This window comes from Falco naumanni, assembly GCF_017639655.2.
Source record: "Falco naumanni isolate bFalNau1 chromosome 20 unlocalized genomic scaffold, bFalNau1.pat SUPER_20_unloc_1, whole genome shotgun sequence".
NCBI classification, from domain to species: Eukaryota; Metazoa; Chordata; class Aves; order Falconiformes; family Falconidae; genus Falco; species Falco naumanni.
This window is the reverse complement of record NW_024427345.1, coordinates 581,587-595,143: the sequence shown is the minus strand read 5'-3', so window position 1 is coordinate 595,143 and position 13,557 is coordinate 581,587. Positions and strand designations below refer to the sequence as shown.

At 65.3% G+C, this 13,557-nt stretch overlaps 2 protein-coding genes across 2 annotated transcripts; one reads left to right on the top strand and one right to left on the bottom strand.

Annotated features, from left to right (window-relative positions):
- The first annotated feature begins 111 nt into the window (after window positions 1-111).
- Window positions 112-6,827, top strand: PFKM (phosphofructokinase, muscle). Its single transcript, XM_040581145.1, has 22 exons — window positions 112-307; window positions 961-1,034; window positions 1,136-1,213; window positions 1,449-1,638; window positions 1,883-2,048; window positions 2,147-2,191; window positions 2,280-2,388; window positions 2,467-2,562; window positions 2,658-2,750; window positions 2,828-2,953; window positions 3,475-3,539; window positions 3,645-3,708; window positions 3,786-3,932; window positions 4,199-4,269; window positions 4,363-4,450; window positions 4,528-4,680; window positions 4,781-4,945; window positions 5,069-5,130; window positions 5,225-5,336; window positions 5,447-5,546; window positions 5,767-5,872; window positions 6,016-6,827. The coding sequence occupies exons 1-22, from the start codon at window positions 217-219 to the stop codon at window positions 6,161-6,163; spliced, it is 2,349 nt and encodes a 782-aa protein (XP_040437079.1). The 5' UTR covers window positions 112-216; the 3' UTR covers window positions 6,164-6,827.
- A 1,148-nt stretch (window positions 6,828-7,975) lies between these two features.
- ASB8 (ankyrin repeat and SOCS box containing 8) lies at window positions 7,976-10,855 on the bottom strand. The gene is made up of 3 exons (XM_040581146.1): window positions 10,454-10,855; window positions 9,405-9,509; window positions 7,976-8,937 (listed from the first exon to the last, which is right to left on the bottom strand). The coding sequence occupies exons 1-3, from the start codon at window positions 10,709-10,711 to the stop codon at window positions 8,305-8,307; spliced, it is 996 nt and encodes a 331-aa protein (XP_040437080.1). The 5' UTR covers window positions 10,712-10,855; the 3' UTR covers window positions 7,976-8,304.
- Window positions 10,856-13,557: the final 2,702 nt, after the last annotated feature.

Below are 13,557 nucleotides of genomic sequence, written 5' to 3'. Positions count from 1 at the left end.
TAAGCAGGGCAGGGCCGTGCCCCCCACGCCGGGAAGGGGACACCCCCCCCGGTGCCAGCGGGGCCGCCCCTCCCTCCGGGGGCCCCATTTAGGTGCTGGCGGGGGGGCAGGCACCAGTCGGCAGGTGCCAGCGGGACCGGGGGCACCTCACCGCCCTCCACCCCCATATTTTTTTTTTCTTTTTTGCCCAATTTTCCTCTTTTTCCAGCCAAGAAGATGGCGCAGGTGCCGCCGGGACACAGGCACAGCGAGAGCCTGGGCTTGGGCAAAGCCATCGCCGTCCTCACCTCCGGGGGGGACGCCCAGGGTAAGAGGCACCCCGGGTAGGGGGCACCCCGGGACCCCCAAAGCCACCGGCGGCGGGAGGGTAGAGCCCCATTTTGGGGAGAAACCAGGTGAAAACGGGATTTTAGCAGCCAGCTCCTGCAGCTGGTTGAGCTGCTCCAGTGGGTTGTGGATTTGGGGGTGACCTTGGGGGGGGTGAGGAAGCCGGGGGGCAGAGCTCAGGGGAGTTTCGGGGTGCAGGGGGGTGGTGCGTGCCCCCTGCCGAAATTTGAGGGGGGTCAAAGGGACGGCGGCGGCACTCGGGCACGAAGCCAACGCTGGAGAAGCATCGGGGTTGCCCAAAACAGCGGGGATTCAACCCAAAGCTTGTCCTCCGTCAGCTGGACCCCAGGGGAGGGGGGGTACCCCAGTTTGGGGGGGGGGGTGGCGACTCTTCCAGCCTGTGGGGGTCTCCGCTTGGCTCCCCCCACCCCCATGCTTGTCACCCGGTGTCACGCAGCACCGCTGCTAAATGTCAGCGGAGCAAAAATAACCCGGGCAGCTGTGGGCCAGACCCGGGGCGGGGGAGGGGGCCTGGGGGGGGGGGAGGGGCTGTACACGGCTGGGGGAGGTGATGGCTTGGGGGGGGTCCCTGGGGGGGGGGGTCCCCGGGGTGACGCTCTCCTCCTCCCCCAGGCATGAACGCAGCCGTCCGCGCCGTGGTGCGGGTCGGCATCTACACTGGCGCCAAGGTCTACTTCGTGCACGAGGTCGGTGCTGCCCCCTCCCCCCCATTATCCCAGCCCCCACACACACCTTGGAGGGGGGTCGTTTCAACACCAGGTTATGCCCCCCCCCCTCCCCCTCCCAGGGCTACCAGGGGCTGGTGGACGGTGGGGACAACATCAAGGAGGCCACATGGGAGAGTGTCTCCATGATGCTGCAGCTGGTGAGTGGCAGCTGAGCCCGGCCAGCTCGGTGCACCGATGGGATGGCGGGGGGCACGGCGGGGGGCACGGCGGGGTGGGGGTGGGGGGGCAGACACGGTGTAACCCTATGCCGTGGTGCCAGGGTCAAACCTGAAAATAACCCGAAACCAGAGCCGGGATGAAGGGGGAAGGGATGGACAGACAGACACTGGGGTGCTGGGGGGGGGCCCAGCACCCACGCGGGGGGTCCCGCAGGGGGGCACGGTCATCGGCAGCGCCCGCTGCCAGGATTTCCGGACGCGCGAGGGACGCCTGAAAGCTGCCCGGAACCTGGTGAAACGCGGCATCACCAACCTCTGCGTTATCGGCGGCGACGGCAGCCTCACCGGTGCCGACACCTTCCGCGCCGAGTGGAGCAGCCTCTTGGCCGAGCTGGTCAAAGCGGGTACGTGCGCCTGCCCCCCCCCCCCCCCCCCCCGGTGGGACCCCCAGCACTGCAGGGCGAAAACAAAAAGGGTGTTTTGTACGAAAATCGAAAAGCCGGGGGGGGGGGGGGGGGGGGGGGGTCGCACACACAAAAAGGTGGGGTTTTCCCCCACGCCGAAGGTTTGTGCCCACGTCTGGCCCCAAGGGGATATCCTGGGGGGGGGGGGCACAGAGGGAAAAGGGGGTGTCCCACCCTGCGGCAGGGGGGATCACGGCAGAGGAGGCGAAGAAGTCGAGCTACCTGAACATCGTGGGCATGGTGGGCTCCATCGACAACGACTTCTGCGGCACCGACATGACCATCGGCACCGACTCGGCGCTGCACCGCATCATCGAGATTGTGGATGCCATCACCACCACGGCCCAGAGGTGACGGCGGGACCCCCGCGGCCCCCACGCCGGGGGGGGACCCAGGTGTCCAGGCCCCGCTCGGGCTTGCCGTGGGGGTGAAACTCTGTCTCCCGCAGCCACCAGCGGACCTTCGTGCTGGAAGTGATGGGTCGCCACTGCGGGTACGTCCCCGTGCCACCACCCAGGGCCAGCTCCCGGTAAAGAAAGTGGGGAAAAATCCCCAATCGGCCTCTTTTTCACCCACTCCAGCTACCTGGCGCTCATCACCGCCCTGGCCTGCGGCGCCGACTGGGTCTTCATCCCCGAGTCCCCCCCTGAGGATGACTGGGAAGACCACTTGTGCCGGAGGCTGACGGAGGTAGGACAGGCTCCAGTGGGCGCCTTGTCCCTGCCACCGTCCCCATCGTCATCCCCGGCTCCCCCCCCCCCCCCCCAGACACGCGTGGGCGGCTCCAGGCTGAACATCATCATCGTGGCCGAGGGTGCCATCGACAAGCACGGCAAGGCCATCACCTCTGACGACATCAAAACCGTGAGCGGGGAGGCGGGGGGGAGGCCCCTTCTTTTTTTCCAGCCCTTTCCCGGTCCCACTACGGGGCCGGATCCAGGCGCATCCCTGTCTTGCAGCTGGTGGTGAAGCGTTTGGGATATGACACCCGCGTCACCATCCTGGGCCACGTCCAGCGCGGCGGGACCCCCTCTGCCTTCGACCGCATCCTGGTAGGCAGCTCCCTCCCAGCCCGGCCCGGGGGGAGAGGGGTGCCGGGGGGGTGACGTCCCTGTCCCCCTCCCCACAGGGCAGCCGGATGGGCGTTGAAGCCGTCATGGCTCTGCTGGAGGGGACCCCCGACACCCCTGCCTGCGTCGTCAGCCTCTCGGGCAACCAAGCTGTGCGCCTGCCCCTCATGGAGTGTGTCCAGGTGGTGAGTAGGGGGGCGGGACCCCCAGGAGCACCCCCGGGCACCCCTGTTGGGTGCGATGCAAAGCTGCGCGGCACAACACAAACATAGCCAGTGGAAAGCAAACCCAGCTAGAGCAGCGCCAGCCCGTCCGGTGCGAAGCGAAGCCGCACGGCGCTATGCAGGCCCGGCTGGAGCAGTAAAACACACCAGCGCAGCGTGAACACATCCAGTGCGGTGCAGACCCACGTGGTGCTGTGCAAACTGGGCTGCTGCAGCTGCAAACTGGACGGGTGTAGCACCAATCCATCCAGCGCGGTGCAAAGCCACCCGGCGCGGTGCAAAGGCGGGTGACGCGGTGCAAAGGCGGGTGATGCGGTGCAAAGGCGGGTGATGCGGCGCAAAGCTGCACAGCGGTGCAAACCCGTCCGTCGCGGTGCAAAGGCGGGTGATGCAGTGCAAAACCGTCCGTCGCGGTGCAAAGCTGCACAGCGGTGCAAACCCGTCCGTCGCGGTGCAAACCCATCCCCCTTTGCAACCCGCAGACCAAAGACGTGACGACGGCGATGAACGAGGGGCGCTTCGAAGATGCCCTGAAGCTGCGAGGCCGGTGAGCACCCGCACCCCATCCCTGGTGGGGACCCGCGGCGCCGGCCACCCCCAGGGGTCCCCCGTTCACCTTCCCCACCCCCCCCCACCCCCCACCCCTTCACAGGAGTTTCCAGAACAACTGGAACGTGTACAAGCTGCTGGCACACATCCGCCCCCCCTCCACCAAGGTATGACAGCGGGGAGGGGGCGATGGGGACCCCCTGAACCCCACAACCCCCTGACGGCGGCTCCTTTGCCCCCCCAGAGCGGCTACACGCTGGCTGTGCTCAACGTGGGCGCCCCGGCCGCCGGCATGAACGCGGCCGTCAGGTCAACCGTGCGGATCGGCCTCATCCACGGGCACCGCATGCTGGCGGTGCACGACGGCTTCGAAGGGCTCGCCTACGGGAAGGTGCCAATCCCCAGGGAAAAGGGGGTGCACGCTGGGGGGGGGAGGGGGGTACAGCCCCCAAAAGCAGCCATAGGGAAGCAGGATCCCCCAGGATGGGGCTGTTCCATCCCCTTCCTAACTCCAGCCATGCCATGGTTCATCCCGCTGTTGTCCCCAGCTGGGGGGTACCAGGTGACCCCAGTATCACCCTGTTACGGGCACGGCAAGGCCGGTGCACCCCAAAGTCTTTCCCCCGTCCCCCTTCTAACTTGCTGCTTTTCCCCCAGGTGGAAGAGTTCACCTGGGAGAGGGTCGGCAGCTGGACGGGGCTGGGAGGATCCAAACTGGGGACAAAGAGGTACCGCTCCTTCCCAGGGAATCCTGCGGCGGGGTCCCCAGCTCGAGCCCCCCACGCCAGGCGGGCTCAGCCAGGGAGGTTTCACCCTGCCAGGACCTTGCCCAAGAAGTACTTTGAGGAAATCAGCACCAACATCAGCAACTTCGGCATCCACGGGCTGATCATCATCGGCGGCTTCGAGGTGAGCGGGGAGGCGGCGGCAGGGTGCCAGCACCGCACGCACGGCACGGTGCCGCGCTGACGCCCCGCGCCCCGCAGGCTTTCACCGGCGGCCTGGAGCTGATGGAGGGGAGGGCCAAGTACGAGGAGCTCTGCATCCCGCTCTGCATCATCCCTGCCACCGTCTCCAACAACGTCCCCGGCTCCGATTTCAGCATCGGCGCCGACACCGCGCTCAACACCATCACCACGGTGTGGCCCCGCGCCCCCAGCCCCCTCCCCATTTCAAACAGCCACACCCACTACCCTAATTCCCTCCCCCCCCCCCCCCCCAATTTTTCCACCTCCGCAGACCTGTGACCGCATCAAGCAGTCGGCGGCCGGGACCAAGCGCCGTGTCTTCATCATTGAGACCATGGGCGGCTTCTGCGGCTACTTGGCCACCATGGCAGGGCTGGCAGGCGGTGCCGACGCCGCCTACATCTATGAGGAGCACTTCAACATCCACGACTTGCAGGTTGGGGACCCCACCCCCACCCCCTGCGCCCCCCACCTGGCATCACAGCAGCCCCAGGGCAGCGGGAGCAGTATTTATTCCTGCTGCCAAGCCCCCCCAGTGCCCGTTCCGTGCTCCACCTAGGTCAACGTGGAGCATTTAACTGAGAAGATGAAGACAACGGTGAAGAGGGGGCTGGTGCTGAGGTACGTCCCCAGGGTGGGACAGGATGGGAGGGGCAGCTGAGAGCTGCTGCGCTCCTGCCACCCCCCAGGAGCCCATCTCCCTCCCCTGGCGCAGGAACGAGCGGTGCAACGAGAACTACACCACCGACTTCATCTACAACCTCTACTCGGAGGAGGGGAAGGGCATCTTCGACTGCCGGAAAAATGTGCTGGGGCACATGCAGCAGGTCCGGACCCCCCCAGGGAAAAGGAACGTGGCCCCCAGGGAAGGGGCTGCAGGTTGGGAAACCCTCGCCCAGGGCTTCCCCCTGTTCACCCAGTGACTCTTTCGGTGCAGGGCGGCACCCCCACCCCCTTCGACAGGAACTTTGGCACCAAAATGGGTGCCAAGGCGGTGGCCTGGATCACCGGGAAGATCAAGGAGTGCTCCCGGCACGGTGGGTGCCACCCCGCTTTGGGGGAGCTTCTCTCCCTTATTTCCAACGGCCCCTACTCTTCCCGCAGCCGCAGGGGACTGCTGAAAGCAAAGCCCCGGCACACGCATGCTCCGATTTGATACCTCAATGCAAAGGGCTCCCCTGCAGATTTTGGGGGGGGGGTCCTCTCCCCTCCTGGAGGGCCCAAAATGCTGAGCCCACTCCCCGCCACCCCTCGCAGGTCGGATCTTCGCCAACACGGCTGACTCCGCTTGTCTGCTGGGCATGCGCAAGCGCAGCCTCGTCTTCCAGCCCATCACCGAGCTCAAGGAGCAGACGGACTTCGAGTAGGTCCCTCCTCTGCTCCCCCTCCCACCCCTGAGACCGTGCCCCAGCCCCGGGGAGAACAAATACACGCCAGAAACACTTCCCCGGGCGACACAGCACTGTTTCCATCCTGGGTCATCACACCGCCCTCTCTCTCATCCAGGCACCGCATCCCCAAGGAGCAGTGGTGGCTGAAGCTTCGCCCCATCCTAAAAATCCTGGCCAAGTACAACATCGAGCTGGACACCTCAGAGAAAGCCCACCTGGAGCACATCACGCGCAAGAGGATCTCACTTGAATCCAACATCTAAGAGGCGATCACCAGCACAGCTTCCCCTGCCCCGGAGCGTGTCCCTGTGTCGCTCTGGGAACCTCCAAAACAAGTGTCCCCCGTTGTAGTTCGCACCCCCCAGGAAGCCAGGCAGCACCTCCGTGCCCCGAGGGCACCCGCTGCCTCGGCAAAAGAGCAGTTTTCCCGAAGCAGAGAGCTTCCTCGGGGTAAATTTTGGGTTGGTTTAGGTATTTTACAGGCTTTTTAAAACAAAAAAAGCGGTTCCCCAAGTGTTGCGGGGGGATGTTGCAATGAGCTGAGAGCAAGCGGCCCGGGTACGGTCCCTAGGGCACCACTTCAGTCTCAAAAATTCAGAATTAAGATGCTTCAATAAACTCATCACTCATGGTGGCAAACACAAATTGTGCTCCCACCCTCTGGTGCTCCCCCCCTGGGGAAGATGAATGCGGCTCTCACAGCCCCGCATGCACCCCTGGTCCCCAGCAGCTTCGCTTCCCAGCACAACAGCGAGGAATAAAATACGTATTGTCTGATTTTTCTCCCCCATAAAGCGATTACCAACGTTTACCTGCCTGACTTCACCTTCAAGAGCACAGGGCAGCTCTCCCGGAGAATCCCTGGGTGAGAAACATGCACTCAGAGGATGACGCAGCTCAGTGCATCGTCCAGGTCCCCAAAAACCCCCAGCCAAGGGTGAGGCACGGGTGTGAAGGGGGGGCTGGGGGCAGTGGCGGGGACTGGGGGGGCCAGGTGGAGGCACAACCCACGCAGAACCCCTCAGCGCGAGGGTTTAACAAGGCCCTCGCCTTGGTGGTCAATCCATGGTGGTCAATCCATGGTGGTCATGGATGGCACGACGCTACGGTTCTCAGAGACGCAACGGGGACGGGAACAAAACCAGCCCAGCAGCACCCCAAACCCCACCTTGATGCACCCTCCCTGTTCAGAAAGGACCCCAAGAGCGGGGCCAACCCCCTGCGCTCCCTCGCTGACCCCTGCTGCGAGCATGTGACACACCTCCCAGTGCCCAGCGAGCTGCTTTATCTCCCTGAACACGTCGGTGCGTGCGGGGACGCCGCTTCTGCCGGGAGCGAGCCGTGCCGAACAGCGCGGGCGCTGCCCACAGGGGTCCTGCCCGGTGCCCCGCTGCCAGCGCAGCATCCTGCCTCCTCCTAAAATCTCTGTACACACACATACGTAAAACCAACAACAAAACGGCGAGCGGACGGTGCAAAACCAAAACTAAGGAAGAGCTCAGGTGAATTGTCGCATGACAGACGGGACAGAAACCCTCTGCTCGGGGGCATGGAGCATCCCACGCTCCGAGCGGAGCGGCTGGGAAGCATCTCCTCTGCTCACACTAATTAAGAGCCCCGCAAAGCGTTGGCTTTCAAGGTGCTCCCACCCTCTCCCCCTCTACAGCGCCAACGCGCCTTAAAAATTCTAGTTAAGAGAAAAATACACCTCCAGGTGTTGCGGGGATGCCTCGGGTCTGTCAGAAACGTGGTAGGAACGCCAGCGCTGCCCTGCCTGCGGGGTGCTGCGCCGGGGTGGCCGTGGCTGTGTGCAGGCGCTGGTGCTGAGTGAAGGTGCCAGCCCGCACCGCTACACAACATACAGGCTCGCTGCCTGTGCTTATGGTGGGCTTTTCCATCAGACCTCCAACTGACACGTCCCATGGGACTTTTCCAGGTCCCACAGCACCTTCTCTTGGTTTCCCGCCTCCAGTCCTTCAAAGAGGCGGCTTTCCCCATTCTCCCCACACCTAGAAAGCCTTCCTGTTCCCAGGGTCTGCCCCAGTGCCAAAAAAAAAAAAGGGATAAAAGCCAGGTCAATCCAACAGCTGGGATATAATTTGCCATTAGAGGAAACTGTTCATCTCAAGGCCAAAATTGAGGGGAAAGCACATGGGAGGAGCCGCTGAGCCGGCGTCATGGGCAGAGACAACATGGTGCCACCTGTGAGCAGCACCAGTGGATCCCTGCTGCCCCACGCCAGCTCAGGCAGGAGAGCAGAGCAGGATGAAAACCACGCTGGTGACTGGGGAGGGGAATCCAGCACCCGCAAGTCCCAAATCAAGCGGTCAACCTCGTCTCCGGAGCTGCCACGAGGAAGCGGTGACAAAGGGAGCCACACACTGGCATGGAAGAGCCCCGGCGCTTAGCTAAGGAGCAGCACGTACTCCTTCAGGCAGGTGGGCAAGGGCAGCTGCTTCACCGCCTCCGGCAGGAACCGCACGCCCAGGCTGCGGCGCACGGCATAACGCGACAGCGTCTGTAGGGTACCAGGGGCCGAGCAGAGCAGGGTGAGCTTTTCACAGAGCTGCTGATCCCGGGTCACCTCCCAGGGCATGCTGCCGTTTTTTCTCAGCTCAAAATGTCCAATAGCTCGATGGAGAAGGTCGAAGCAGGAATCCTCGCGCTCCGTACCCAATCCCCGAACCAGCAACGCCACCAACCGCGAGATGGGAGTTTGGCCTTTCAAATTAACCACCCGGACCTCCGCCCCGAAGTCGAGCAGGATGCTGACGCTCTCCAGGTTACCCTTCATGGCTGCCCAGCTGAGCGGCGTGTCGTTGTTGTAATCGCGGGCGTTGACCAAGGCACCGTTCTCCAGCAGCGACCGCACGCACTCGGCGTTGTTCTTGAAGGCGGCCCAGTGGAGCGGGGTGTCCTTGTTGCCGTCCAGCGCGTTGGGGTTGGCCCCGTACTCCAGGAGGATTTCCACGCAGGTTTCATCCTTCTCGGCTGCGTAGTGAAGGGCCGTTCGGTTGTAGCCATCCAGGGCGTTGACCTGCAGGAGAAGGGAGGAGAAAGGATTCAGGGGTCACCGAGATACCCCACTCCTGCCAGCATCAGGGGACGCTCCACTGGCGCTGCATGGAGTTGCCCCCATATCCCAACTGCAGCAGACAGAAAAACAAGGCAGGGAGTGGGGGGTACAATCTGCCAGCGGCCAGAGGGAAGTGCCAAAAATCAGGCAATAGAAAGGTTTCAATTCTTCCTTCAGGCTTCTGCCACAAAACTACCCCCCTCCCTGTGGGAGCGGGCACCCCTGAGATCTCAGGCACCAACATTTCACTCCCCACTGCGACAATAAACCTTCAAACCTTCACCTGGACCCATTTCACCCACCAAGGGGGCAAAAAAACCGGCATTGCTTAACACTGTTGGCAGCCACTGCTGCCTCCCAATTTCCCAGCCCCTAATCAAAGGGATCTTTGCATTTTTAACATGTTTTTGTTCTTCAAAAGCCTTTACCTCTGCTCCCTTCTGCAGCAGCAGCTCGACACAGTCGGCATCAGCCACCATACAGGCGCAGTGCAGCGGTTTCAGGGTGCCATGCATGCAGTTCACGTCCGCGCCCTGCGAGAGCACAGGAAACCGCAGCCGGCATTAGCAAACCCACCCATTCCTGGCCCTTTTCCACCCCCATGCCAGCAGCTGATGCGCCTTGATTTGCATCGTTAGAAAAGGTTTATTAATAGATATCCAGCGTAATACGCCCACGCAAGCCGCGGGGTTTGTTTTCAGGCTGGGCGCTGCGGGTGCACAGCTCTCCCTGCCAGGCAGAAGCACTTCACAGCCTGCGCTCCCGCTCCCAGCCTTGATTTTTCATTAATTCATTGTCACTAAACGATGCCTGAAGAAACCCGGGTGCTGCAGGGTCTGGTATCGCCCACGCGGCTGATCGCTGTCCGTGTGCCAGTTCCCTACTCTGGTGGGATCACAAGGAACGGCTGGTGCGAGGGTGCGGTGGGGGTCGACAGGCCAGCGGGGCGCTCTGCCCCCTGTAAATGAACCGGCAGCCGTTCAGCAGCCACCAGCCAAGCTCCAGCAGGACTCGGCCAGGCTCCGGCAGGATCCGAGCCACTCTGGGAGCAGCCCCTGGTGGGACGCAGCCCCGGGCTGAACCCGGAGCCTGGTCGGCTTTGCAAGGGCGTCCCCGAGCAGCTTTAAGATGCTCTGCGGAGCCCTCGCCGCCTGAAATAGCTCATCAGCTGCCCGGATCAGCCAGGCTTAGCCGGGGCTCTCTGCTGCCCGTAGTGGTGAGACGGGCTGAGGCGAAGCCCCCAGACCCACGCCCCGCGGGGCGCAGGGCGGCTCCAGCCGCAGGAATTTTCCCCCGACGGGCGCTGCCCGCAGCCTGGCCCCATCTCCAGCCCCGAAAAGGGGGCAGACCCCCTCCCGGGGCACCCGCCGGGCTCACGGATGGGGTGTCCCGGCCTGGCCCCCTCCCCTCAGCCCCTCCGTGCCCTCCCCCAGCGCTTCGCCGCGGCCCGGGCGGGCAGGCCCCGGGGGCGACTCACCCTGCCGATGAGATCTTCCACGTTGTCCCGCGGGAAGGAGCGGATGGCGGCGATGGTGCGGATGAGCCGCTCCGACAGCGAGTACTTGCTCTGGATGCTCTGCATGATGTACCACATAGTGCGGGCCGGCCGGCCGCCGCCTCCGCATGCCCGGGCGGCCCCCGAGCACCCGGCGCCAGGCCCCGCCGGGCCCCCGCGCTGCGGCGGGCAGGGGCGGGGAGAGCTGCCGGGCCGCACCGAGCGCCGCGGGGAGGTCATGGGGGGGTCCCGGGGATCCGCGCGGTCCCAGCGCGGCCGCTCCGAGGCCCGGAGGGAGGCGGAAGCCGCCGCCACCCGGAAGTGACGACTGCGCAGCGGCGCATGCGCCAGGGGAGGGCGTGGCCGCTTCCGTCCGCCTCTCCGCCAATCCGGATCCCGGCTCCGCCTCCTCCCTGCTCTTCCGACTACGCACTCGGAGGTCCCTCCCCTCCTTTGCACTCCTCCAATCGCCAGCAGCTCCGGCCCGCAAGCCCCGCCCTCCTCCCGGCTCTCCACCAATCCGCCCCCGGCCTGCGCGTCCTCTGCATTCCACCGCCCCGCCTGGGGGCGCTGGGGGCAGCCTGGCACCCCCCACCCCGGCCACGGCGTCGCCATGGCAACGCGGCCTGGAGCGCCCCGGACCGGGCCTGGTGCCACCCCCGGGGGGCAGCCGGTGCCGGGGGACGCTGAGGGAGGGGTGTCTGCGGGGGTGTCATGGGTGTCCCTGTGCTGGGTGACACTGGGGGGTGTCTGTGGGGGTGACATTGTGCTGACTGACACAGGGGATGTCTGCGGGGGTGTCACTGGGGTGTCCCTGTGCTGGGTGACATTGGGGGATGTCTGCAGGGGTGTCACTGGGGTGTCCCTGTGCTGGGTGACACCGGTGTGTGTCCCTGAGGGTGACACTGGGGTGTCCCTGTGCTGGGTGACACTGGGGGGTGTCTGTGGGGGTGACATTGTGCTGAGTGACACAGGGGATGTCTGCGGGGGTGTCACTGGGGTGTCCCTGTGCTGGGTGACATTGGGGGATGTCTGCAGGGGTGTCACTGGGGTGTCCCTGTGCTGGGTGACACCGGTGTGTGTCCCTGAGGGTGACACTGGGGTGTCCCTGTGCTGAGTAACACCAAGGTGTCCCTGTGGGGGTGACATGGATGTGTCCCTGTGGGGGTGACACTGGGGTGTCCTTGCGAGGGTGACATTGGAGTGTCTCTGTGCTGGGTGACACCGGGGTGTCCCTGTGCTGGGTGACACCAGGGTGTTCCTGTGGGGGTGACACTGGGGTGTCCCTGTGCTGAGTGACACCAGTGTATGCCCCTGAGGGTGACACTGGGGTGTCCCTGTGCTGAGTAACACCAGGGTGTCCCTGTGGGGGTGACACCGGTGTATGCCCCTGTGGGGGTGACGCTGGGGTGTTCCTGTGCTGGGTGACACCGGTGTATGCCCCTGTGGGGGTGACGCTGGGGTGTCCTTGCGAGGGTGACATTGGAGTGTCTCTGTGCTGGGTGACACCGGGGTGTGTCTGTGGGGGTGACACCGGGGTGTCCCTGTGCTGGGTGACACCGGTGTGTGTCCCTGAGGGTGACACTGGGGTGTCCCTGTGCTGAGTAACACCAAGGTGTCCCTGTGGGGGTGACATGGATGTGTCCCTGTGGGGGTGACACTGGGGTGTCCTTGCGAGGGTGACATTGGAGTGTCTCTGTGCTGGGTGACACCGGGGTGTCCCTGTGCTGGGTGACACTGGGGTGTTCCTGTGGGGGTGACACTGGGGTGTCCCTGTGCTGGGTGACACCGCTGTATGCCCCTGAGGGTGACACTGGGGTGTCCCTGTGCTGAGTAACACCAGGGTGTCCCTGTGGGGGTGACACCGGTGTGTGTCCCTGTGGGGGTGACACTGGGGTGTCCCTGTGGGGGTGACGCTGGGGTGTTCCTGTGGGGGTGACGCTGGGGTGTTCCTGTGCTGGGTGACACCGGTGTGTGTCCCTGTGGGGGTGACACTGGGGTGTCCCTGTGCTGGGTGACACCAGTGTATGCCCCTGAGGGTGACACTGGGGTGTCCCTGTGCTGAGTAACATCAGGGTGTCCCTGTGGGGGTGACACTGGGGTGTCCCTGTGCTGGGTGTCCCTGTGCTGGGTGACACTGGTGTATGCCCCTGTGGGGGTGACGCTGAGGTGTCCCTGTGCAAGGGTGACATTGGAGTGTCTCTGTGCTGGATGACACCGGGGTGTGTCTGTGGGGGTGACACCAGGGTGTCCCTGTGCTGGGTGCCAGCCCAGTGGGGGGTGGCCCAGAAGCCCAACGCGGTGACAGCCAGCCCCCTAGGCACACGGGGGGCAGGGGGGACACCCCAAACCTCCCCAGACACACTGGGGGGGGGGGGCACACCTCACATACCCCATACACACACCGCGGAGGGGACACCCCAACCGCACCCCCCCAAGACACACCGCACCCCAACCCCCTCAGACGGGGGGGACACACCCCAACCCCCCAGACACACCAGGGAGGGGACACCCCAAGCCCCCCCCCCCCCCCAGACGCACAGAGGGGGGTCGCACCCCAACCCCCTTAGAGCCGGGGGGGGACACCAACCCACCCGACACACCAAGGGGGGGGGCACCCCAAGCCCCCCCCCCCCCGCCCGCCCCCCTGGCCGTGCCCCCGGGGGGGGCCGCTCACCACGGCGGGGCTGGGGGGGGGCCGGCGGGGGCCCGGGGGCCGAAGCCCCCCGACCATAGAGCTGCGCCGTACGGCGGCCGGCGAGGGCGGCCATGCGGGGGGGGGGCCTTCCGCTGCCGGCCTCCCCGCTCCCCGCTCGCTCCGGCCCACCCGCCGCTCCCCGCCGCCGCCCCCGGCCCCCCCGCCCCCCCCCCCCCCGGGCCTGGCCGCAGCGGTGAGTCGGGGCCGGGCCCCCCCAGAACCGAGGGTGAACGCCCCCCCCCCCCCCGCCCCGTTTTCCGCATCCCAGTGCCCCCCCGGGGTGGCGGCGCTGCTCGCGGATGAGTCGGGGGGAGTGTAGCCCCTCCCCAGCGCGGGGGGTCCCTCCATGGGAAGGGTGGGGGGCACGGGGAGGGGGTACTGTTGGGAT